The following is a 27,635-nucleotide window of genomic DNA, read 5'->3' on the forward strand; positions in this document are numbered from 1 at the left end:
GACTCAAATTCTATATAACCTCTTTCACGGTTTTATTGTCCAGTCTTAAAATTGACCCAAGATACTCATGAGAGTCCCCACAAATACACTGGCTTTCTTTTTCTTAACTTCGTTAGTCCTCTGTATCATTCACAGAGTTTTTTTAATCTTTCTTTGAAATTACTCTTCCATTTGGATTCTGTGACATTACCCTGGCCCCCTGGCTATTGTTGGTAATTACTCCATTGCTTTTCCATGGTCTTCTTCCTCCCTAACAGTCTGTCCCTGTAGGTATGCCTAAGGCTCATGCCTTGGTCTTACAAGATTAAAAAAATATACCATTTTTGGATGAAAGGCTGTTGATCCACAAAATAGGGGAAAAAGTTCACAACAGAAAGCCACATAAGTACAAAGTAATTTAGCTGAGATCATTTTGGTTTTATATTAAAACAAAAATTATCTGCTTTTAAATACTTATTACACAACAAAAGGAGAAAGAAAAGGAAGAGTTGAAGAGGAAAAAGAACAAGAGACAGTCATCCATGTATGGTTATTGATGCACTAATAATAAAAAATTGGGGCATATATTTGTCTTTTTATTTTCATTTTTCTAATAATTCCTTTGTATTGTATTTTACATACTTTTTTATTGTACGTCTGGAACATATTTTAAAATAAAATTCCTCTTTGCCTAATGACAGCTTCTCATCAGGTTATTATCTGATACTATCTAACCAATCTATTTTCAATTTCCCTTAAGCCATCTTTCTCCAAGTTGGTTGAACTCTTCATCGTCCTGCTTAGTAATTCTGTCTTTGCTCTTTTGTTTGCATTTATTTACTCATCCTGGACATGTTCTCTGTATATTACACAAAGCCTTCCAATCCAACCCTTAGTCTATTTCTAGCCCTATATCATGTCAGCCCAATTATATTTAACCATCATTTATACTCAGAGTAATATATGATTTCTGGCAGATCATAAGTTATTTTAAAAATATTAAGTCATTTATATTGATATATTAGATATAAATTAGCATTTAGATTAAAATTAGCAATAATACGAGGCAAAGAAACTCTTTAAAGAACATCATAACTAAACAGAGGTTCTAACTGAACACAGATTTTGGAAAACACAATCAGTCTCAAACTATCGAGAAAACTATCTTTTCATGACTATATATTTCTTTCAGACACGATGACAAAAATGCACAACCTAATATTTAAGTTTCTTGCAGCACATTCAGATATAAGACATATCGCCACGGTTATGTGCATGTTGCTAATCTACTTGAAGAACTACTTGATTACTTCTCTGCGGTTCCACTCTACTGTTTACTATTAGTTCTTTCTTCAATGTTCTTTGTACTGCTTGATTGTCCTAGAGTTTCATTTAGGTCTTGGTGTCTATCTGATCTTTCTTCTAGTAATTACATTAGCATTTCTCTCAGTGATCCTATACAGAATTTAGTCATTTTTTAGAGACTGAAAAACTTTATTTTTGATATAGATAAGAAATACATCAATGTAAATTATTGTATATACCACATTAGGTTCAAAATTAATGATGTATTTAATATTACACCTTTCAGAAAAACTGAACTGCAAATGACTGAATCATATTATATTCAGAAACAGGTCTTATAATTACTTCTTATATGTCTTTCATCAGTGTCCACACTTACTTTAAAAAGAGTGTTTTTTCACTTGACCTTGAACATTTACATAGTCACTGGCTAGAATAATTGCATAAAGATATATCACTTAAGAAATATATGTTAGGTGCTTTATAATTATAGATTATAAGCCCTCTTATACAACCACTACATTTTACTGGGTAATTAATTATTATTCCATTGCTCTTGACTTTTTGGTATTCCCAAACCTTTATATGCTTATGGACGTCCTTTTCAAAGTGCTTTCACATGTCATTTCCTTTCTTTAAAGCTTTCAAAAACAATGACCCCTTCATACCACAGGATCCAAACATAGTGTCATCTGAATTTTTTTTAAAGAATTAAATCGACAGTTTAATTTTAATGTTATAAGTAATTTATTACAGTCGAATTCTCTGAAAATCAGTAATTCATGTGTAATTTGTATAAGTGGTAACTTGAGTAGAAAAATGTTAGAATAGCCCATTCCTAACAATTTTATATAGTTTTCTGTAATACAAAGAACATATTTCTATATACAGTGCAAAACTCTTATTGAATAAATTCAGAATATCTCCGTGTGACTTAAGTCACTTATTTAAACTAATGGCTTTAGGAATGTTTGATAATTTAATATAAAATGACGTCGTTCATCATTCTTTTAGGGAATGCAATGGATGATAACTATGAAGAATGTGGATAAATACACCTTAGAAAACATGTATAATGATTACAGAAATCAGAAAAGCAACATACCCAATTTAGCCATCTTTTCAGAGTGTTTTCTGTTTTGAAAAGAATAAACTTTATTCCCACCATCTGTAGCAGAGCCATTTTTAAAAGATTCTGAAAGAGAAAATACAACATGTATTCAGGAAAGATGAGCAAATTTAATAATGGTAAAAAAGATAAAATTTTAACTAAAAACTTAAGATTTGTACTCATCACTGCCTTACATAAAGGTTTAACAATACATATTCATACATAAAACATTTTAAAATATGCAACAAATTATGATACTATTAATATAAATTTTAAAACACAAAAAACATACACAGGTACACAAATATATATATAAATCTCTTTTTTTAAAATCCCACTAAAAAAACCCTCCAGACTAGAGGGATATGTATTCAATTCAAGGTAGTAGTTGCCCTTGAGGAGAGAGGACAGAAGTGACTTTAATAGTTATGTTTCCTTCTTGCAGCAAACATGCAAAGTACAACTGCTAATTGACAAGGCTGAGATTTAAGTACTTGTTAGATGGTAGAAACTCTCAATTAGGATCATGACTTAATTTCATTCTTCAATCTTCCCTTTACATAATAACTACTACCTACAACATACTGGACACTCATACGCTAGCAATTCTCAATGTGTGGTCTGAGGTCTCCAAGGTCCCTTAGGCCAAAACTATTTCATAATAACAAAGACATCACTTGACTGTCTATCAAACAAGAGTATACAGTGAGGTGTTCCTGAGACTACAAGATGTGTGAGGACATCACCACTCTGTTGGATACTGAAATGTGTGGAAGCAGATATGAAAATCCAGCTGTTTTCTATTAGAGATTTGCAAAAACGTAAAACCATGCCTTCATCACTAACTTTTTTTTGGAAATAGTTGTTTTTTATCTAAAGATAGTTAATTTATGTTAATATGTAATAGGTTTATTATTGTTATTACAAAACACTGCCAAATTTCTCCAAAGTCAGTGTTTGCTCTCCTTATTTTGAGTTCCCACTGATGTATCTATGCACTAACACTTAGTATTATCTAAACTTAATCTTTGCCAATCTAGTGGTTGTAAAGTGAATCTCATGGGGAGAGGTATTTTAATTTGCCTTTCCCTAATCACTAAGGAGCTTGAATATCTTTTTACATGTTTCTTATTTCCAGAAGAAATATCTTCTCTATTCTGAGACTTGTCTTTTTCACTTCTTCTCGGTGTCATCTGATGAACAGAAGTACTGAATTTTTAAAAGACTTTATATTGGAGAGTAGTTTTAAATTCACAGTCAACTTGAGTGGAAGTTACAAAGATCTCCCACATATGGACAGTCTTCCCCACTATGGACATCACACACCAGCATGGTATACTTGTTACAATCGATGAACCTACTTCGACACACCATTACCACTCAAAGTGCAGAACTTATATTAGGGCTCACTCTTGGTGTACTACATTCTACAGGTTTTGACAAAAGTATGGTGATACGTATCCACAATTATAGTATCATACAGAATAGTTTCATTGGCCTAAAAATCCTCCCTACTCTACCTATGCATCCCTTCCTTCCCCCTGACCCTTGGCAACCATTAATCTTTTTACGGTCTCCATAGTTTTTCCTTTTCCAGACTGTTGAAGAGTTCTGGAGATTGGCTGCAAAATAATGTGAATATATTTAATAGTGAACTATACACTTAAAAATGGTTAAGACAGTAAATTTTGTTATGTATATTTATCACAATTTTTAAAAATAATTTTTTATTTAACCACAATGAAAAACCTGACATAGTCCATAAGTTCAAATTGGAATTAAGAATAAGGCTATATACTACTACAAATGGACCACATATTTGTCTCAGAATTTTCTAGCCGCCAACTTATAAAGCATCAATTACAGAATTACACTGTTCATAAGAGTAAAAACAAAACAAATGTTCACTGATTGTCAAGACAAAATGCTCTTCTATTTCATGCCTGAGATCACCAGTATTGTCATGCAATGATTTTTCTCCGGATGGGATGCATTAATAGATGATGAGAATTATGCCACGCATGTCAAGATGTGTGCTGCTTATAAGAAACAGCTTATACTTCAATAGTAAGTAAAGTATTTAGAAGTCCTTGTTGAACAGTTTTTTTCTTTTGTAACTATTCCTAAAGATTCTTTGTCAAATGTCCTTGTTTTAAAAATAATGCTTACTTGTTTTCTGTTTATAATTAAAGACTAGACAGAAGCATATTGTTCAATATCTCAAATAAGGTTAAAGAAGACTACAATAGATGTCATCATTTCTTTCCTGGAAAAAAACATTAAAAGAAAACTCTCCTTCTTACACCTTAACTGGAATATCACTTTTGGCTCCTATATATATTCTGGCAAACAAACAAACAAAACAAGAAGAGTCATGTCTGCAAGACTTAAACTTAAGTTATGGGCCCCTCTATTGTACATGCTTATAGCCAAATAAATAGCTCCATTTCCTGGACGCAGAGACTGTTGACACAAGCTTGAATGTGTGAATGCATACAGACGGATAAAAGATACAAACTGAAGTATTAACAGTTCCATGTTCTCTAAAGCATGCATTCCCAACAAGAATATTACACCTGATGGAATGAAAATTGGCTCTTAGTGGGAGGAGCGTGAAAAATACCTTAGATATTATAATGGTCTGTGGCCTTCCAAAGGGTCACAGTATATAAACCGATATATAGCATATATGCAGTATTAAAATTTTATGGGTTAGGAGTGATTAAGAGAAAATGTCTAATAAGGCTCTAAATGTCTAATCAGGGGATAATAATCAATCAATCAATCAATTAATGTTGGGAAACACTGCTCTAAGACAAAATTTCTCAATAAGTGTACAGAAATTAAAGGTATGGGTAACAGGTGTGCTGAGTACTGATCCTATTAGGCCTTTGAGGTTGCCAGTCAGGAACTACAGAGTTGGCAGCAATAGAGGTCAGAAGCCCAAGGGCATCTGTCCCTAGTCTGGAGCATTCTCCTCTATTTATTCCAGTGTGCCTCCAAATATTTATTGTTGGTGCCATTAGGTGAAAAAGGTTGGAAGCACTGAGTTTCTTACTACAAATATGTATTACTTTTGCAGTAAGAAAAAATTTTTAAGAAAAGATTTTTGTTTTGGTCTCTTCTTTCAATCCCTTCTTAGATCTAGCATAACAGCTAGTCAAGAATCTAAAATTCTATTTAGAATATGCCCTAAAAATGTCAACTCTCTAGTTGGGAACTCTTCAGAGAATCTACCCTACCCACTAAGCCTTCTGAGGGACAGTGGTCACTTTTCGTATCATGTTATTTAACACTGGACCAAACCCAGAAGCACTATGACTCAAGAAGTGACAAAAAGGTCAGAAGTAGTCATGATGGCCATTTATAAGCCAAGTCTGAGAGAGTAAAAAATATGTACATGAGGGAGATAGATGGCATAGAGAGAACAAAACAGGTGCACAGAGGTGACATGAGGGAGACTAGGAGATGCATGAAAGCCAAATCCTCCAATTTTAAAGTGGTCCCAATTCCAGTGCCTTAGTGCCTGACAATACTGATTTTGTTCCTTGGCTTTTATTTTTTTAAGCCAACTTGGGTAGAATTGTGTTCCTTGCACCCTAATATAAATCTGTGCTCCTTAAGCCCTAACTAAAATATAATTCAAGCCTAAAAAATGCTAAGTATAATTTGGCAGGAATCTGGCATGCCAAGGTTGGAACAATGTCACGTCTTGGAAGGTTCCTTCTAACTATTTCTATAAAAAAGATGAAGATAAAAATGAAGTAACTTACTTTATGAAATTATTCCAAATTAGTTAAAAATATAATTATCTTAAAAAGTAACTTTAGAGTGGTTAGTCTGCAGAATCCATCCTTCTAAAAATAATTAAGTTTAGGACCGGCTGTTTGGGAAAAAAAAAGAACTGCAGAGAAAAAATCTATAGTAGAAACTCAGTGCTTCCAACCTTTCAACCATAGTGAAAAAACCTGAAGCAATGCTTTTCTCATGAGAAATATATTAACATAGCACACCACATGAAAATAGTTCAGGAGATGGATGGTGGTGATAGTAGACATTATTAATGTATTTAATACAAGTGAACTGTACACTTAAAAATGGTAAAGATGAAAAAAATGGTAAAAATGGTAAATTTTGTTATGTGTATAGTAAAAAAAAATTAGAGAAAATAATATAGCACACCATTGCCTAACCTACCAGACTACTTTTATACATCCTGCAAAGTAATTTTGGCTATTAGCAGAAATATGAATGTACAGTCCCCTTCCATCCCCAAATACCTTGAATATCTTGTCCTAAAACTTGCACATAGTTCTGATCTTTTAAGACTTCTTGTTCATCCTCCTCCAAATCATATTCTGGCTTCTTTATTATTTTTTTTGTGTTAACCAAAAGTTGAGGTCGTTCCTTTTTTAATTTAGTTCCTATAAGAATATCCAAAGAATTAGAACATGGCAAAAAAAAAAAAAAAAAAGGAATTAGAAAATAGCAGGTATAAATTCTTTCTAAACATTACATTTAAATAAGTAAAGAAATTATACTACTTATATTGTCACTACTTAAAAGATGTAAAAAAAAATCGTGTTTTCTCTTTGATTTAAGTACAGACCACTCTTCCATAGTTTACACAACTAAGTTAAAAAAAAACAAACAACCTTGAAAGTGTATTTTTTAGTGGGGTCAAAATAACTACAAATTTTAATTACAATGGGTAGTTATTTACCACTACTATTGAGCATTTCATTTTAGATGAGGCTTTATTATTTTTAATTTTCAATAAAGTTTGAATGGAGTCAACTAAAATTTAGTTTTTATTTACAGTCTTACTAGATCAACTATTTTGTGCTATATGTTCAAAATAGGTTAAACTATTTTAAAAAGTGAAACGATCTATAACCATTATAAAGGTAATCTCTTCAATTGTAGAATTGCTCAGTACCTCCTTCTCTATCAAGAATGTGATTAAGAACATCATCATCTCCCACAAACTGAACCTCCAGCATCTTGTCTTCTTTTAATTCCAGTTTATTCATCATTGCCAACCTAAACAAAAGCAATAAAACACTCAAAAGTAATGAAAAATTCATATCAACAGCCAAATAAATTAAACATTCACATAATAAATACAGGTATTTGTATATTTTAAAAAGTCTTTTAAGTATGAAAAATATATTATACATTATTGTATTAACATTACATTTTTGATAATAGATAACAATTCTTTATCTGAAAAATAAGAGAAAGAGGTGTCTGAGATTTGGAAAAAGCCAAATCCATTCAAGGCAACTAAAATGTAATAACAAGAAAACAATTCTGCCCATAAAGAAAGCTCTAATCAATCCACAAAATAACGACATTACCATAAAAAGAATGGTTAATACATTAGAGTTTAGAAAAGGAGCACCCGAACAAAGAATAATGGTTTGGTGGATTTTAATATCTGCTCACTAGAAAGATACAGACAATTCATAGAAGTCTGTGTAAATGGTCACTGGTGTACAAAGCCTGGATCACAAAATCCTCAAGCAACTCCCTTTACTATTATTGCATGCTTACCAAACAACTTTACAAATGTGAATAAGGATTTTTAGGTATCTTGGTAACTAAATAGTAAGTATAAATATTTCCAATACTTTATAATCAGTTCTTCACTGAACAAACTTGAGTTTGGCAGGCAAAAGCTTAATCAACTCTGGCTACTCTAACAAAATTTAGCTTCGGAACTTATAATACTAATAGCCTGAAATTAATTAATGATGATTCCAACTGGCTGCTAGCTAATCAGTTTACCCCCAAAATGATTTTTTTTCTCTTATAAATCCTATTTTTCCCTTTTCTCCTGATAAGAGGTACTATGTCCCTCATGAGTCAGTTATTTCCATGCAGTTGACTTCCTAAGTGTTGTCAAGTTTTCTTTTGTAACTAGCACACTTAAATGACTTGTCTTAGTTTTCATTTACCTTTAAAGGTACTGTACATTCTGCAGCTGGAAAATTCAGGTAAAATCACCTGTAACTGGAAAAAGAACTCAGCATCAGCTAATGGGAAAATGAAAGCAACCAAAGAAGTTCAAGAATTTTAACAAAGATAGATAAATTTGGTTCTTACAAAGCCAAGGCACAGTAAAGTACAAAACAACTATTATCATTTTGGCCAGGAAACCTTACAGACAGAGATCCAGATTGTGGGGGCAGGTGGGTAGAGAAAAGAGGCCAAAATTTGAGCACTTACTATGTGGTAGATACAGTTTTGAATATTCTATATGTATTCTCATTTAATCTTCATGACAATTTATTAGGTTTATATTTTGTGTATAAAGATAATATTTCATCTATAATTTATATGATCAGTTTCAGTAGAACATATCTTTTTGGGCCATCTTCTAGTCATACTGCTTATTATGAAAATTTAGTTGTAGTAGAGGAAAAGTTTAATGTACCTACATGACATTTGTGTAAAATAAACTTACAATTTCTTTACATTTGTATAAAATTTTCTGGGGAGGCTGTTTGTCAGGCAATGTTTTAGTCACTTTTATGTACATCAGATTATTAAATCCTCAGATTCTGAGGCAGTTAAAAATTTATATGCAAATTCCCCCTATTTATAGATGAGTAAACTGAGTTAAATATGAAATTACCCAAATTCACACAATTAGAAAATGTGTTAGGGCTGAAACCTCAGTTTGACTAATTACAAAGTCTCTGATCATTCTATTACACCAAACACTCTGCCATTAAATATCCTAAACGTTGGAAACTATTCGTAATATGTTTAATTATTTTCCCACACAGCAATTCAAATACCCAAAGACTTCTGTAGTTCTCTAGGTTTCCAGTTCATCAGATTAAACATCACTAGTTCTACCAAGCATACTTTTAAGAACATTGCCAGATTCCATATAATCTACATTATTTTAAATTATATGCTGCTTTGTTCTACAAAGGTTTGAAGCAGTGACAATAAGCAAATGTAACAAAATGAATGATAAACTATTAATACTAATAGAGAGTCTGGATCAGGGAAAATCTAAAGAAAAGCAGAAAATAAAATCCTAGAAAGAATTTTGGCTGTAAGCTTCCTGGCAATCAAAGTGAAAAAGAAGTAAAAGATCAGTTACATAATTCTCATCGGCAAAAGTTTAGTAGTTCCTTGCAGGGGTAGATTTTCAAGGAAAATTTAAAAACAAATATTCTAGACAACTGAATACTGTCCTAGGCAATTTTCCTATGATACTTTACATAAGAAGTGCCCAGACAGAGGCAGTCTAACTTGCTCTTGTTTGTAGCCGAATGCATTTATGTGTAATTTCCTTTTCTAGATTTTAAGACATCAATTATATAGCACAGAATCACCAAAGTGAAGAAATTTCTACAAAAGACCTTGAAAGAAAATTTTCCTTTCTTTTTCTCCAAGTATTTCTTTAAAAAGCACTACCCAACAATCACATATAATCCAAATATTTAGTGACCATTTACTCACCAAGGCACTGTCTTGGGTGCTCTATTTTTTTTAGTGGGGGGGGGTGCTTTACTTTTAAGAAGACTCCTTTCAAGGAGTTCACAAAACAATACAGCAGCACTAAATGAGTGCTAAGAGCAGCAAACTCTCCTTTGAGAGCAAATACAGATTTACCGCAAATTTTAAAAACAATTCTTTTAAGAAAAGGTTAAGTATAGGGTAGTAGTTAAGCACCAATTTTAATATCAGATAAACCTGGATTCTGATCTTAACTACACATTTATAACCCTGTGACTCTGGACAAAGTTGTGACGATTAAATGAAATCATGTGCTTGGCATGTGAAAATGCTAATTAAATGTTCCCTAACGTGGCTATTTTTACTTTAAACTTCAACTTAACCATTCAGATCTCTTGTACATCTCTATATCCCATCTAACATCTAATAGAAAAAGTACTGAATAAACGATGAATGAATTATGTCCATTTACCATGAAGTGCCACAACACAAAGTTGTGCAGGGCCATGCTACCTTTCTTCAGATTGAAGTTTAAATAGGGGGAAGGTGTGATGGTGCTATTAGGATTTCAATTGCAAAACAAGTAATATATCAATATCCTTCTAAGTCAAAAAGATCTACCAAAAGAGCCTGGTTTATCGACACTTTATAATCAAGCGTTGTCCCAGGGTAACTGTTCAGTTAGCAGGATTCATTTAGTGCTTCCAGGCTGGGATGACATTAAAGGGTTTCGCCCCAGTGGTAGTTTTGGGAAAAGATCTCTTCCTCCTCAACCCTCATTGTACCTGCTCCTCTCCCAGGACACTTTACTTCGTTCGTTACGGATTTCTGCGTATCTCTCTTTACAATCCCAAGGTTCCTTATGCAAGGAAACAGATATGTTGGTAACAGGCGTCCCTTGTACAGAGGCCTATCACTGCTGGACAGACAGACGGTCTTTCCAGAGAGAGCTTCTCACCCGAGCAAGCCTCTGACGGACTTCGGCCTGGGCCTCGAGCCTCTGACCAGTTAGTTGGCCGTGCCCTCCAGCCGGGGGTCCTCAGGGTCGCGGAGCTGCGGGCAGCCTGAGGGAAAAGAGGGAGGTGCAGCGGTCCTGCCCTGAGAGCCAAGAAGCCCGGGAACACGCGCGCCCCAGCTCGGCCGCCCGGCTGCGCGCACCTGGACTCACCTCCCAAGCTCGAGCTAGGCAGGAGAGGCAGGCAGGCTGCCTGGGCGAACCACCACGCACCGCTAGGTCACGGCCAGTCGCGGCTCTGGCCACCTCGCGCCTGCCGGACGCCACTCTGTTGAATAGTCGCGGCAGGAAAGGCGGCTTGGGCCCCAGGGGTAAGGCCAAATTTTTGTAAGCGGTACTGGAGCAGGGTGGCAGGGTGGCAGACTCGCAGGCTCGCAGGGTCGAGCAGGAAAACCCCGGAGGCCGGGGGATGGGAGGCTGCTGCACACCGAATCTCCCGCCCTGCGCAGGGGGCGGAGCCCCGGAAACCCAATAGGAAGCTGTGTCAGCCGAGAGTGATGGCTCTGCTGGCCAGCCTGCGCCGGCCTCCGGCCTCGTTCACCAAGAAACCTGAGGAAACTAATCCCTAGGCGCTGGGTTCGGGGCCTTGCCTTTCCTCTTTCCGTTTCCGGGGAAGGGTGAAGGAAGTGTTGGTTAGATCCTAGGAAGTTTGCAGAGGTGTACAGTGCTCAGCTGTCTCTCTGTCTTGAGGTAGTCTTAAAAGTGTTTACTGGTTTCTCTAGATACCTTCTTCTGAGGAAAAAGATATGGGAATGAATTCGCGTTCTCTTTTTATTTTAAACTTCACATCATTTGGTATGAAAGGTAGGATCCTGTGTATCTCAAAGGTGTGGGTATGGAGGAGGGGAGACCTCTCTGTAGAGAAGATATTAGGGTCTGGACACTGAGTATGGAGATAGGATCAGACTGCTAATGGAATGAAGAGACAGGGAAGACAGAATGATCAGACATAGAAAGATAATGAAGAAGCAATACTGCTGGGATACAGCATTACCCACTAACAGAATGCAGTTTCAGTTGGATTCACTCATTCATTCACAACAAAACTACAGAGTCCTCTGTGAGGAATAGAGTGAAGAAATAAAATGAAGTCCCTGTAGTCTTGCTGTTAAATTACCAAAATCAGGTAGGTTGATGTATGAAGAAATGATTCTAGTTTTAACTAGCCTGGGTACTCAAACTTTTGAACTTTCCAGTATTGTGTCAGTGCCTGGATACACATCAAACCTCCAGATAACCCTCTGATTACTCCCTGAAGGACTAAGGAAAGAAAGTTCCCATATTTAGACGACATCCATTACTCAGCCCACCAGTCATCTGCAGGGGTCTCCAACCTCTGGGCCTGTTAGGAACTGGGCCACACAGCAGGAGGTGAGCAGCAGGTGAGCAAGGGAAGCTTCATCTGTATTTGCAGCCACTCCCCAGCACTGGCATCACCACCTCAGCTCCACCTCAGATCATCAGGCATTAGATTCTCATAGGAGCACCGGTCCCTGGTGCCAAAAAGGTTGGGGATCTCTGATCTAGAGGATTACTATCTTGGACCAATGAAGAGGCTAAGAATGCAGGACTGATTCTTTTCAACAATGTACTCTTTACTAAAAGAACTCTTAGCTTTTCTTTCTGGTTTGGAACATTCTCCATATTGCCTAGTTGTGTTTCCAATTTGCAAACCTGAAAACCCTTGAATAAATCTATCATTTATTTCTGTCCAAAGCCACCACCAGACTCATTGAAAGTTCATTTGACACTCTGGATAAAGGAGGTAAGAGCGAGAGCAGAAGGAAGGAAAAGATGGAGTTACACCATTTTGGAAATTTAGGAAATCCAATTGGGAAACTAAAATGATGGTAGCCTGGATACCTTAATATTTATTTTGGTCGGCAGAATTTAAGAAAACAAAAGAGAAAGGTAATTTTCTCTACATTAGAAATAATTTGAGGGGTGAGTAGAGAGAAGGGGAAAGAACATAACCAACAGTTAACAATGAAGTGCTTTAAGAGTTCTTAAAAATTTGAAAATCTAACAATATTAAAGATATTCAACTAGTATGTTATGTTTCTGTGATGTAAACTCTTCCGTCTCTCCCTCAGACCTTCACAGTCTTCTACAGACTTAGAGGCCTTGATGTGAGTAGTGAGTTTTGATTTTTTTTTAATGATGTATGTATGGAAAATAGATGCTTAGTTTCTCTTTTAGATTGATATTAGTGTGGACAAAAGGGGTTCTGTAATAAATCTGACACGTCTAGTGACCAAAAGTAACCTTGCAGCATGATCTGATCATAAATTCCTAACTGGGCAGGTCATGATAGGTAGTCACACCCTGGCCTATAACTTCTTTAATAAAAGGTTTTTAAGCAAGCCCTATCCATTTTTCTTGTGCATCTAGGTTAACACACCTTTGAAATGCCAGCAGTAATCCTTTTTTCCACACCCCTCAAAAGCTTAACCACTCTTAAGGGAGCACAAAATCTTAAATATCCTGAAATCCAGTCCCCACCTTGCTTTCTCCCACTTTCATGCACTCTTCTTTACCTTCCTTCCTTAATTCTAAATGTATAAAATAAACTGCAGAGCATTTGAGATCTTATTTCCCAACAATTGTCATTAGTTTGGCTAAAATATACTCAAACTCCTATAAAAATTCCCCCCATGTTATGATATTTCTTATGTATACTAAGATAGATAAAAACAGAGCCATACCATTCATTTAGGGATGGCAGGAAGTTGAAACTAGAGGCAACTGTAAATGGCAGCAAGAAGGCCCCCAACTGAAAAAGCCAATTAACCTGTCGATCTGCATCGAAACCTACTAACTGACAAGCCCTGGCCCTAGAGGCAGAGCTCCAACCAATTTTAGCGTCACTAAACTTTTGAATAAAGAGTCAACTCTGAAAGAGACAAAACAAATAGACAAGGAGCAAACATACTATATAGAACCAAGAAAATTTATTCCAAACTGTAATTTTTTAAATCTCATATTTCATATCTACAAAACAAGGAATAAAACAGGACTATAAGGTGAAATGAGTTATCAAATTTAGATTTTTTTTTAATTTTATAAGAATTTTAATAACATTTAATAGTATTCAGACTATTGTTTTTCTTCAGTATATATTTGAAATGGAACAAACTATAATTTGTAATGGGATTATATTACAAAAATATCAGTAACTTTCCCCGTTGACCTTTTATGATATATTTAAAATAAAAATTATAAAACAATCACAAGAAACTCCCAAGTATTTCAGTATTTTAAGTACACTGATATTTTTGAATTTGTCACAAATTTAGATTTTTAAAGGAAAAAATAATTCTTAATTTTTAAACAGCAGACTGCAATACCAAGATATTAGCTGCATATTTTCTTCACCAATGATCTCATCTGTCAGCACAATGAAGAAAATCAGAATATCTTTATATTTCTTTCTCAAGATGACTGAATTAAAAAATTAAAATATTTTTTCAAGTTTACTTTTTATATTCAAAGTTTTTACCCAAACTGTATTTTATATGATCAAATCAAGAATATCAGTTTATACATTCCAAACTGAAATATAATCTAAATAGCCATATAGATATCAGTGAGAGATCTAGATTGAATTACTAGGACCAAGTTGGTAGGTCTTATGGACGAGATATTTGCATTGGTTCTGTGGACAAAAAAGGGGCTCTGTAATAAATCCAATTAAAAGTAACCTTAAAAGGTGATCTGATCATAGTGGATAGTCACTCTTCAGGCCTATAACATCCGTAGTCAAAGGTTTATGCCTTAAGCAAGCCCTGTCCATTGTTTTCGTGCATCTAGGTTAACACACTTTTGAAATGCCTTTTTCAGACCCACGGAAGCATAACCACCCTCAAGAGAGCACATGATCTTAGCTATCCTATAATCCAGTTATAGAGATTTCCCAGCCTTTCTTTCTCCCACATTCATGTAATCTTCCTTGTGTTCCCTCAATTCCAAATGTATAAAAGAAACTGCAGTGTCATTCTGAGAAGCATTTTTCTCAGTATGTTGAGATTTTGTTTCCAGGTATGTCCTGTTTGGGTCAGATAAACTTACAAAAATTTTCTACATTTTGATGTTATGTTGACAATTCCTAAATTTGGGAAACTCAATTAACTTTTATCTTTATTGCCAGAATTATGAAAAGTTTTATACTGACATTATTGCTGCTTGAAAAATCCATTATTTTCTTCTGGTCTTCTTTTTTTTTTTTTTTAACAGTTTATTTAATTAACTTTGAGCACCTATATGTACCAAGAACATAGTGCCCCAGTATGTCCCTTACCCTTATGGAACTTAAATTCCATAAGTTGGTAGAATCAGATAATTTCAATACAATAAGGTAGTTATGTGCAAAGACAGAATTTACTGAGAACTACTAGGACAACTACCACTTACCCTGGTGGGTGGGGTAAGGGGTGTCGGATAAGAGAGAAAAGGCCAATCTAGCTTCAGATGATAGGGCATGGGGGTGGAGAAGGGCTTTCAGGGAGAAAGTATGGTAATACAAACTAGGTGTGGTAGTATAAAGCAGTCTCGTGTTACTTCAACCTTACGTGCAAGCAAGAATGATAGGAGATGGGGTAGAAGAAGTTAAGTCTTAGACCAAGGAACATAGAATTTATCCTCTATGATGGAACCATGAATATTTATAACCGGGAGACTGATAGGTGTTTTATATTAATCACTAAGGAAGATAAATTTGAGAGGAGCAAGGGGTCTAATTAGGAGGCTATCGAAGCAATTTGGATATGATGATGAAGACATGAATTTCAGCTATAGTAGTAAAAGTGGGGAGAAAAGGATGGATTTAGGGGAAAAAGAGACAAAGCAGGATTTGGAGACTGGATATAGAGGTAAGGGAGAGGAACGATCTAATTCTCAGGTTTCTGTTTGGTTGCCTGGGTATCAGAGTATGCTGTGAAAGAAAGATAACAGCTAGAGGGAAAGGGTAGGAGAATTGAGTTTAGCTTGGGGCATCTTGACTTCCAAGTGCCTGAGGGATATCCAATTACCCAGTAGTTGGTTATGAGTTTGAAATTCATTAAAGAGGTCAAGACCTAGAGATAGAAATCCAAGCATCATCAGCATATAGATTAAAAGCAAAGGCGTAAAAATGAGAATTGCCCAGGGATGTTAAGTAAAAGAAATAAAGTAAGATACCTACATCCTCTGAGACAGGCAGCAAGTGGATGAGGATAGCTGTTGATATAGTTGTTTTTTGAAGTGGTAGGGGAGAACAGGAAATTAAGAATGTTCTAACATGATATTTTATGGAGGAAGTGAGTTGAGGCTGCTGAAAAAGTGATACTTAAAGTAATGAAGACTTGGGACAGAAACTGAAGGGCATAAAAAAGGAGGCAGGCCAACAAATACAAAGAACTTAAGGTTGGGGCCAATGAAATTGTATTGGTAGATATAGTATTCAGTGGCCAGATTGAGGGACTAGAAAGCAGATGTCAGCCTTGATAAGAATTAGTCTATATTAAAAAAATTTTGGAATGAATTAATATCTTTCTTATGTTGTCAGTTATATAGAAAGAAAGAAAGCTTAGATATAAATGCCAAGGATTATAATAGGGTTGAAGAAAGTTTTCAATGCTGATTGCAAATGAGAATTACCTGGGGAGCTTTTAAAACTACTGATGCCAGATCTCAATCCCAGAGAGTCTGATTATGGATTGGTCATCAGAATTAAAGAAAAAAATTCCCAGATGGTTTTAATGTGCAGCTAGGGTTGAGAACTACTGAGCTAGGGAGAATGAAAACTTGGCAATAAAAATTTTTGTCAGATATGAAATGACCTAGATGCTATGAATTAAAACACACTTGGTAAGGGTACAATAGATCTAGAATATCAGTAGTAGATGCCTCAGCAAATCATGTCTACTCGGAGATTTTCTTAAGATACTAATTTGATTTCAGTCATGCTCAAGAGAGAAAACGTGATTACTTCTATCTGAGCATCTAGGAATAAGAGATTATAGTAGCCAGAACCTACTTTATTTCCAGGATGTCCTTGTACCAGGGATGATGAGGCCCTCATAAAGCACACACAAATTAGTAGAGAAAGATTTGGCAGAGTAAGCCTTAAAAAATGTACACATAATAATTCAAATTCTGGGAAACTAGCTTTAGTATATAATCTTCAATACAGAAAATAACGGTACGCATAAAGCTATGATTTATAAGTTGTTAAATTAAATGTCTAAAGATTTCTTAAAATCCTGTGATTATTTTGCTTTGAGGAAATAAATGATGGAAAGCCTATGTTAGGGAATTCCCTATTGAATAATTGAGAGAATGAAATCTTTTTGAGTAGTGTTTTTAGTTAAATTATATGATTCAGAACTTAAGGCTATACTGGGATGACCTGGCCATAAAAAAGTTTCATTCCTAATGTATATTAAACATTTATCCCTAAGATAAAGTGCCAAAAGTGATTGGCCCATCAAGTGAGTTTTAGGAGAAGTCAGTCCCACCCTTTCTAATGTAACATCTTGAACTAAACAAGGGCTGTTTCTACAGATTATCTCCATCATATTTGGATTATGGCCCAGGGATAGATGGTCTTTAAATGCCCTACACAGACTTTTCTACCCTCTCCCATGTAGTTTAAAATAACATTAGATCATAAAATATTTGCAAGCCAGTCCAACAAAATTCTAATTTCCTCCCAAACTACCTCGCAGCTTTTTTCCCATGGTGGTTGGGAACAAAGACCTGTAAAATATTCTTGTTTTATATTTGGGAGCCTCTTCTGCTTTATTATGATCTAAACCAGCTTTGCTCCACTGAGGTTCCTCATATGAACCACAGAACTATTTTCTCTTTTCTCCCAAGAACATAATTAAGGATAGTACATAATGAAAACCACTGTATATATGTAGGAGAGAATTTATAACTATAAATGTCTAGGGTATTCAGACTTCATTTTTTTCATGGAGTTAGTTTGCCTATTAGTAATCTAGCTCTACTGAGATTCAATCCCCTTTCCTTCCCATCCCCCACAGGGGCGTTGGCCTTGGGATAGGGCAGGTGTACTAATAATTGAGAGCAGTCAACAGTGTGTGAAGCAGTATCTTATAATAGTTAAGTGCACAAATCCATGAGCCTGAGTAAATTCAATCCCAGCTCTGTGAACCTGGACAGATGAACTTTCTTTTTTTTATAAAAGGAGAGTAATAGTACTTATTGGACACTGTTGTATTAATTACTGAATTAATGCATTTTATTTAAAGTGTTTAGAATGGTGGCTGGCACATCTTCGTACCCCCAAAATGTTAACTGTTGTCTAATTCATGTGAGAAGAACCTTTGGACCATAAAATATTGTGACCTGGACCAGCATTGTATGTGTGTGGAGGGATAGAGCCTATACTATCTTTTTAATATTCATTACTTTATTCTAGTATATTAATGATTTTTCCTTTTGTACTTTATATTTTGTAAGGTTTTTCAAAAAGAGCAACTATTACATTTTTAATAAAAGGAAAAAAATTGAAACTGTCTACTGGTGAATGTCATTTTTCCTAATGCAGATCCAGAGTCAAAGAGAATAAAACAAGCTTGGTGAGTTACTTTAATCCATTCTCTTCTGAAAATGCTAATCCATAACAGTGATTTTGGATGAAGTCATAATAAACAACATATAAAGAAACCCGATGTGCTTTGTATTGCTTTAATCTGAATGAGAAGAAAGCCTTGGTCCCTAAGTAAGGAATAATAGCCTTAATGAAAAAAGCACGAGAGAGATTTCTCTAGGAAGTGCATGAAAAGAGAAAGGAAACGGGCCTGGGGCTCAGAAGAGAAAGCTAAAGTATACTTTAGAAAACACAATGTAGGAAAGATGAAAAGTTTAATGATTGATTAGAGAAAACTGCTGGTAAGATTGTGAACACACAGACACTTTCAAAATGTACTGCTGAGGTGAATGTAGGTAGTACTGAAATAATGACGAACTGCTCTTTATAAAGGACCAAGGAAAGAAAATTTCCTAACATCTCAGTACTAGAAACAGTTGTGCTTCATATGAGAAATTGATTTAAGAATATCTGAAAATCACATAATTAATCTTACTTCTGCATTTAGCTGCTTTAAGGTTCAGAGATAAATCTGTTTATCAACAATAACATACAGAAACATATGGCACATATTTTATGTATTAATTTCACTCCTGCCTTCATGTTATATCTTATTTCATGGTGCTATAATTAGTTTTATATATTGCCTTAATTAATTTTGTAAACTGCCTTAATAGGGTGCCATGTAAATAAAAGGTTCAGACCTAAATAAAATAGCATGCTTTGAAAAAAATGCAATGAAGGGCCATTTGAAGGTATCAAATTTAGGTAAGATATCAAATTAACTCAGGGAAATCCAGTCGAAAGGCAAATAAAGTTGTATTTTTATACTGTACAAAAAGAACATTTACATTCTTACTGTAACTAGATACATCTAGGGAAAAATTACACATCTCTTAAGAAACACAATATTTAACATCTTAGATATGTTTCTGCATTGCAGACTGATAATGAATTTTATACATCTTTATTTACAATACCTTAAAATATTTTTTTCATCTCTGGCAGATATTTACAGGTCAACAGTGACTACATTTCACATTTCAACAATCAACAGCATTAACCAGTTCAGTAAGACAGTTAAGATAATGGCTTACATGCACCAATAAATATGATCTTAAATGTGCGTTTTTTTCTTCAGCTCTGAAAAAAATGAAGGTTTTCACTAGTCTTAGGTTGAAAGGACATCAGTCAATAAATATCCTATTTTCTTCATGCCTATTCTATTTAAATTTTCACCAGCACTATTCTCTGAATACTTGGTAAGTTTATACCAAGATGTAGGTTGATGCTGGTTTAAAAAACAAAAAACGAACAGCTGATCTATACATTCCATATCCTTTTATAAAGCAAACATGTGTAAGTGGGATGTTTCCTGTTTAATTGTCCATTTTGACAGATATCAGACCACAAAATGTTAAAGTAGTAAAAACTCTTCAGAAATTATAGCTTAGGAGAGCCAAATTATTATGAGGAAAATAATGGGAAAATAATTTTTGCACCATAAATACTGTTTCACTTAACTAGTTAAACTGAATGTAAAGCCAGCATTAATTTTTAGAATAAGAACTAAAAAGATTCATTGTAAAGTAGTTGATGAACTTATTACAAATATTTTAAAACACATGAGCATTGAGCATTATCTCTCAATTCAGTTTGGATGATAACACCCACAAACCTACATTAGTAATTGTTAGAAAGCCAATCTTCTCTTTCTAAGATCAATACAGTCATTACTTTTTAACTACCACCTGATATGAAAAAAAATAATATATAGAGCCTGTTTTGAACATCAGTTAATAGTTATATTTCATTTTTCAAAAAAAATCATTAAATAAGTATTTTAGCTTTTCTTAACCCAATCATGTTTTTCTGAAAAGAAAAACACCCAGAGTGATCATGTACATAAATTATGTAAACAAACATACCATTTTAGCCTATATCATACTTATTAGAATTGCCATTGCCCATTGAAAAGGTGCATTTCCATAACTTCCCCTTAAATTTTACATTTAAAAAATCACAAGATCATACAATATACTAATTTTAGGAACTTCCACACTTTTTTATTCAATACTGATGGACAGAACCCTTGAGTTAAGACATGAAAACGTGCCATAGCTATATTATTTGGACTTAACCTTTAACTGGTATTTTTGCTGGAAGTGTAAATGTGGCTATTTTACTGACATAAGAAAATTTCAAATGGAATCTTGTAGGTCCTGTATATCTATGTTCCAGATCAAAGAATATTTTAATATCTATTTCTCCCAAGGCTAGAAAACAATCCTTTATGTTAAAGGGGCTTCATTCCTTAACAGTAAGGTATTTTAAAAATTCTATTTGGTTGATACATTTTCTTTGGTAAATTTTGTAATCGATGAAGATGTAAAGAATTTCCTCTGATATAATTAACACTGAGCTGTTGAGATTCAAATACAGAAAACCAGATTGATATCAATTCTGTAGTTTGGGGATGGATTGTAGAATTAAGTTCATTTCTCTTTGAAAATAAAATAATTGCATTATTAAACCTATTTCCAGATATACAATTATTAAAAAAAAAGATCCATTTATAATGTAAGCTACACCTAATTCTAATTTTATTGGTAAAGTCTATATTAAACATAATAGTATAATAGCCGACATGTGAATGTGCCCTAATTTGTAAACATTTTCTCAAAATCAGAAGGAAAATATAGAACCTACATTTCTGTACTATGCTGCCAGTTATTTCACATCATTCCTAGCTTTCTGCTAACTTCTAACCTGAACTTTTGCTCTTGTATAAATTTCTCATGTGATCAATGGCTAAGACTACAAAAATACTGAAGAGATTACATTACCAAAATTTTGTGGTTTTATGGTCAAGTTTAGAAGGAATGTGCCTACACAAGCTGAGGAAGTTTGGGTGATGATGACTCCTCTAATTCTCGTGGCTTGGGGTCACCACACAAATTTGTGGCACCATCAAAAATCTAATATAGTTTAAGTTCACACTGGTTGACTCTGTGAATAGTATTTCCTATGTATGTTCAGTGCCAATATGATATACCCAATAGGTACGCAATGCAGGTAATACTAAAATTTATGTCTTACATTAATCAACATAACCACCTTGGCAATGGAAAATTGTACCAATCTAGTAACTCATTATGATTTATTAGCACTGTTAACAATTTCACACTGCACTCCATCTTATAATCTGGCATGTACGTTAATATTTAGAGTTTAAGTTAGCAATAATGTCTAGTTGGTTTTCAAACAACTTATTTCTAAAAAGCACTTTAAAATTAAAGTATTACAAATAAGTGTCTTAACCAACTTAGTGGTTTGAAACATGACAATAATCATTCAACTTGAAAGATAAAAAGTATCATGTTCAGACTGTTTAACATAGCCATAATAGAGAAAAATTGCTCTAAAATTCTTATATACTTTCCAACCACTGGCATGACCTATTAAACATTTTTAAACTGAAAAAGATATGTAACTGAAATACTGATTTTAAAAAAATAAAACTTACTTTGTAATCCAAGATCATAAATGGAGAGATCCTCATTGCCAGTGTTTGTATAAATAGTGTACTACTCTCTAAAGACACATACTAATTTTTTTATTTACAAATGAACATGCAGAAAATTAAATGAGACAACTGACTGTCAACTAAAGTAGTCAAAAATGGACCCATACAAACCTCACAAAGTGAGGTAGGAAAATCACCCTACTTTATTAAAATATTCACAAATATAGTGCAAACAAAACAATCTGAAAGAAGTTATTCTCAGTATTCCAGTGTCTAATAAATAATTATAATTAATTTAAAGCTACTAAGTGGAATTTGAGAGTATAGGTTGGAAATACTGAGTTTATATAACTGAGTCTACCACATTTAGGACATTTCATATGGTATATACACATTAAATGACATGATGGTCACCATTCCATTATGAAATCACAAGCTTCATACAACAAACCTTTTCCAATCACATAAAGAAATGTTGCTTTATCTATCTGCTCTAAGCACAAGGAAGGTTCAATCTCTTTTGACATTAGAAATTAATGGAATCAAATTATTTAATCTTTACTTTGCAATACTCCATTGTGCAATACAATTAACTTGCCACCTAAGTGACTCAAAGCTGGCTGATTCAAAAATTACTCTAAAATAGCTAGAAATACTGATCAAAGCCACTTCATTGGGTTTATTTTGCATTTAAATAAATCCCCAGCAATATAATCAACTATAAATGGCAGCGTAAAACTGTTATATGGCAGAAAATAGTAAGGCATAAATTAGAATAAGGAAAATGTATCTATCCTTACATCTGTGGTATAGATACCTACATTTCCAATACTTCCCTATCTATGTTTATTACTCTATATTTTTTCTAGATTTAGTACTTTTCTTATTATGCTGTATTCACCAACTACTAGAACTGTACAGAAACTGTAAAAATGGAGAGTGTTACATAACACACATACCACAGTATGAGTAAAGGGGGGCAGTGTGGTGCTATTATGCATTTGATGGGAGACAGGGGGTTTGATTCTGGCTCTGCTTCTTGGTTATGTGACCTTGATCACATCACAACCTTTTGAGCCTCAGTTTCCTGAGGATGGATATGGGGCAGGGGTGATAGGAGACTAGTAAGATTATCTCTAGAGTCTCTGCTAGCACAAAAAATTCTCACTCTATAATAGGCACAGAAGAGTAATCAGGAGGGCAAGGGTCAGGATTTCAAATTACAAACATTTCCCTCCCAGCTTCTAAAATATTTTTATATTCAAAAATCTTACTTCTAAGTTAGCTTTTCACTTTACATTTTAGTTTGCTTTCTAGTAACATGATTTCAAATCAATGTAATTAGAGGAATTCCCAAAACCTTCAGATATTTATTTGTATTTCTTAACCCAACATGGTATAGATGGTATCAAATTATTTTATTATAGAAAACAAGTATTTTCTCCCTCACTAGCTTTTCCATAGATGAAAGGACTTTTTTTTAGATGGAAATTAGGAAGTATAAAACAAAAGGTTAAAAGATAAAGTATGAATATTGTTGGCATATATTTGTAACTGTTGTATCTGAAAACTGTTTTAAATGCCAATAAATAACGCAAATGAATATAAAAAAAATCTCCAAAAATTTGATTTATGGTTAAACTAACTCATCCCATTTTAACTATATCTTGCACAAGAAATCTGTTCTAAAATCCTGAATGCAAAGTTTGAATTTAATGAAATGTTTCTTCATTGGGGCCAAATCACATCACTTAAAAGTATGAAACAGAAATATTACAGGGTCATTCAACATTAATGGGTTATATAGACATACAAAATACGTATACACACAGATAAATGAAATCCTCTAAGTTGAAAGTTTTCAACACCAACTTATCAGGTTTAACATAAGATTTCTAACAAACCAAAGGGGGATCTTATAATATTTATTACAGCTCTTGTTGTAATTTGGTATTATCTGGTATTTTTTGTGCTTTAACTAAAATCATGCTTGATTTAGATGGCAAGAAATACACAACTTGTTGAATTGAAAAACAATCCTTCAGCCTTTTAAATCAACTGAGCATTTCTGCCATAAGTGACTGACCTCCAGCCATGGCTAAGACCTTCCTTACTCCTTGGTAAGTACCATGCTCTTTTCCTTTGATACCTGAAACTCTGCTCTCCTTAGTATGTTACAGATCTTTATACCTCATTTATTTTGGCTACTTTTTAATTCATTTATCTGGCATCTCATAGGTAAATTAGAGGTAAGGGACACCTAAAATGTCTTTGTGATATGTTTGCACCACATGCATACACATACACACACATTAATAAATCTCTATCAACTTTTAGCTTTACCCTGGACTTTGGCAATGTTGCAGATACTAGTTCAGCTTCTAGTTTTCTATTTTAACATGAGCTGAAAAAATGTTACAGACCACCAACTTCAAACGAGTATTTCATTGTTCTTATAAAGATTATAAAAGAAAATCCCTTAAACAAACAAAAAAACCTCTTAAACAAACAAAGCAAATTTAAAAAAGAAAGAGGGGGAGGGAGAAAGGGTGAGATTTAAAGGTATGAAAAAAACCAAGAGGCATTTTTCTGGTTATTTTAATTATCAAAATATATTATAATTTTAATTGGTAGAGAGAAAATTTTAAGCTTTGTCAATTAGGAGAATACTTGCTTTCTATAAATTCAGTATGTATATTTTTTTCACAATAAAATAAAAATATCTAAAGAGACAAAGCACTAATAGCTCTGATGTATTTTGTGGAAGAATAACGCATAGCAGTTCAAGTCACAATATACTGATTTTCAAAAATCAATATATTCTCTTCTATTTTGACCAAGCATTAGAGCTTGAAACCAGAAGAGGTCATGATGAAATCTTAACCAACCAAATCAGAACAAAAATTTTTTTTAACCAATAATGCATTTCTGTAGCACAGTTGCCAAATGCTACTTTACATACATTCAACATTCAGCTTACTGGCATGATTTCAAAGTTTTATAAAAATGAGAAACTTTTGTAGATATATGATTAGAAGGTACACAAAATGCATTAAACACAAAGGCAGTGTGTTCCTTGTAGGAGAAATCAAGTCAGTACCTCCTGGTAGAAATGTTCTATAAAAATGTGTCACATTGAAGCATCAGTGTTTTCAGCCAATTATCTGTCCCTGATATATTTCCTTGGAGTATATGATCTATCAGGACTTCAGGTTTCTTAATCCAAAATATCTGACTGAATTTAGGTACATCTAGAAAGCAGCTGAAAGAGTTTCTCCAATAGTCTGACATCACAGAAAGCAGGATGAGAAATCCCTTTCTTTACCTGAAGACGTACTTGTTCTACTTCAGTCATCATCAGCTCACAAAGGAAAAGAAAGAAAACCAATCAAAATTTCCCCTCACACAGACAATCCCACACAAGCTAAACAAAAACCACTCCCTCCCCCTACAAAACCCCAGCACCAAAGTGTCAGTCATTCCTGGGAAACAGAACATGCCCCTTGGATTCTCTGATTTGTTAGTTGTTCAAACTTGAAGGACAGAAATGACCTTATGTCCTTGTAGGGAGGAGGGAAGGCATGTTAATGACTACAGAGTCTTTGAGAAAGTGCATTATCAATTACACAATCAACTTAGAGCCCTGCCCTCAAATGGAGGTGGCCACAACTTGATTTAAATGCCTCAGTAATTGAACATTTGTGTCCTCAAGATAAAGGAGATGGGGGGTGGGGTGGGGAAGAGCCATGCTCATTTTAATGAAAAAGTGCAACAGTCTACCACCTTTCCCCTTGCTTTTCAAGAAAATGATTGCACAGACTCAGAGAAGTCCAAAGTCATAGCAGAATCTCTGAGGCACTCCTGGTTAAGAGAGAAAAAAGTATGACCAAGTAATCTTCATAGTTCTATAGATTATGAGAACAAACCCGTTTTTTTTTTTTTAAACAAAAGCCAAAGAATCATTTCATAGGGATCATATACACCATTTCCTCTAACATATCCTCAGTCTCACAGTGTTGAAATGGGACCGATCAGCCTACGATGGATTGCACATCACCCAAGGAGAAAGGAAAGCATGGAAAATGCAAACATTTTATACTGCTTCACAAACACATTTACAAGGAATAGGTGAAGAGAAGATATAGGAAGGAGGGGGAAAGAAAACCTTATTGCTCTTTCCATACAAAATACAGTATGAACATACCTAAACTAAATCAAATCTGATTACAATGACCAATATTTTCACAATGAGGGATGAAGTTTCTTCTTGAACAATGAAATGTTCAGTTAAAAAGTAAGCAGAAAGATGAGAGAGGATGTCAAAACTACACCTGGGATATTAGCTGCATATTGAAACTTGGGGATCGAGACTGCTTGGTTAAGGGAGCTCCTGGGCTGAGAAGCTCTTTACCATCTCCAGCTTGACCTAGTCGGTCTTCCTGTAGACTGATAGTTGAGTATCGATTAGCATTGTTAGCTGCTAAATTAGTAACTCCCTCAGTGCCAACCCCAATGCTGGTACTTGCTTGACTGCCATTTACATAGTCAAATGATTTACTTGAGGAAGCACTGGCTGTCCGGATTAGACTTAAACTATTGGTTTTTGGCACCACCTGGCCAGCAGGCAGACTCAGGTGTTTCTTCATTGGTGTCAGCTCAATTGAATCTACACTAAGATCAGTTGGTTGCTGTACATATTGCCTGCGAACTACTGAATCTCGAGGGCTCTCATTGGATTTGATGGCAGAGGCTGTTTCTTTATCCTTGACTGAACGCCCAGTTGCTACTTTCCTTAAGCTTCCCCTCTGAGAAGAGGAGGATGGTTTGGTCCCAATTGGCTGACTGCTGAGGGAAGCCCCTGATGAAAATCCTTCATCTGCATCATTCAGGTTTACCGACTCCTCTCCTCCATTTACACCCTCAGCACCTAAAAAACAAATCAGAAAGACTCAGCAATAGCTAAATTAAATAAGAAGTAGCTGTGAATAACAACTCTACTGACCTCTCTTGGGTAATGTTTGCTATAGGTTGACAATGGCCCTGCTATCAATACCTCCCCTTAATAATTTAGGGGAAGAAACCTTAATCTACTCAGAATTCTAATATTTTATTCGTTCTGTTCATTTGGCTTTAATTAGTCCAAGCTTTTGTAAAACTATCCACAAATAAACTTAGTTTACTATCAATATTTAGGAACATAAAACTTCAGGTAAAATACAACATTTTGTCATCATAAATCTTTATAATGCACCTTTGTCAATTTGAAGTGACCACATCTAGCTATTAAAAGAATTTTTTTCCTCATATCTTCCTTAACCCACCATAAAATAGACCTCTTTCTAATTTCAGTTACCCAGAATAATGCCAAAAACATTCCTACAAACCAAACCCTTTTTAACTACAATAAAAAAAAATGTACATTTATTCAACAGTTAACTGCTTCTAAATGGCTTTAAAACCTTTAACATGGGACTAGTAAATTTTCTAATTCTAAATTTAAAAATTTTACATTGCTTCAAGTATTTTCATATATGTATTTTGTCTTATGGACATATCTACTCACTGGTTTCTATATTTTCTTGATCAATTAATGTGAAGAAAATACTTGATTTTAGAGGGAAAGTGT

General features: G+C 34.3%; 2 protein-coding genes across 9 annotated transcripts in view; both read right to left on the reverse strand.

Annotated features, from left to right (window-relative positions):
- ORC2 (origin recognition complex subunit 2) overlaps nt 1–11,310 on the reverse strand; it is a 37,763-nt gene extending 26,453 nt beyond the window's left edge. For 2 of the 5 annotated variants that reach the window (XM_015596515.2, XM_006921340.3), the window contains exons 1-5: nt 11,043–11,310; nt 8,356–8,410; nt 7,335–7,438; nt 6,676–6,819; nt 2,390–2,479 (exon numbers count right to left, since the gene is read on the reverse strand). In XM_015596515.2, the coding sequence (XP_015452001.1) occupies nt 2,390–2,479; nt 6,676–6,819; nt 7,335–7,431 (331 nt within the window). In that variant the 5' untranslated portion in view covers nt 7,432–7,438; nt 8,356–8,410; nt 11,043–11,310. Of the gene's footprint in view, nt 1–2,389; nt 2,480–6,675; nt 6,820–7,334; nt 7,439–8,355; nt 8,411–10,659; nt 10,798–10,832; nt 10,939–11,032 lie in introns of those variants that run through there. The other 3 variants (XM_015596513.2, XM_015596514.2, XM_006921342.3) reach the window with 3 other exon arrangements.
- A 7,968-nt stretch (nt 11,311–19,278) lies between these two features.
- FAM126B (family with sequence similarity 126 member B) overlaps nt 19,279–27,635 on the reverse strand; it is a 64,628-nt gene continuing 56,271 nt past the window's right edge. For all 4 annotated transcript variants that reach the window (XM_006921343.3, XM_015596645.2, XM_025039282.1 and 1 more), the window contains one exon: nt 19,279–26,936. In XM_006921343.3, coding sequence (XP_006921405.1) covers nt 26,335–26,936 — 602 coding nt within the window. In that variant the 3' untranslated portion in view covers nt 19,279–26,334. The remainder of the gene's footprint in view (nt 26,937–27,635) is intronic.

The sequence above is a fragment of the Pteropus alecto genome, unplaced genomic scaffold (genome assembly GCF_000325575.1).
Source record: "Pteropus alecto unplaced genomic scaffold, ASM32557v1 scaffold3, whole genome shotgun sequence".
Classification (NCBI taxonomy): domain Eukaryota; kingdom Metazoa; phylum Chordata; class Mammalia; order Chiroptera; family Pteropodidae; genus Pteropus; species Pteropus alecto.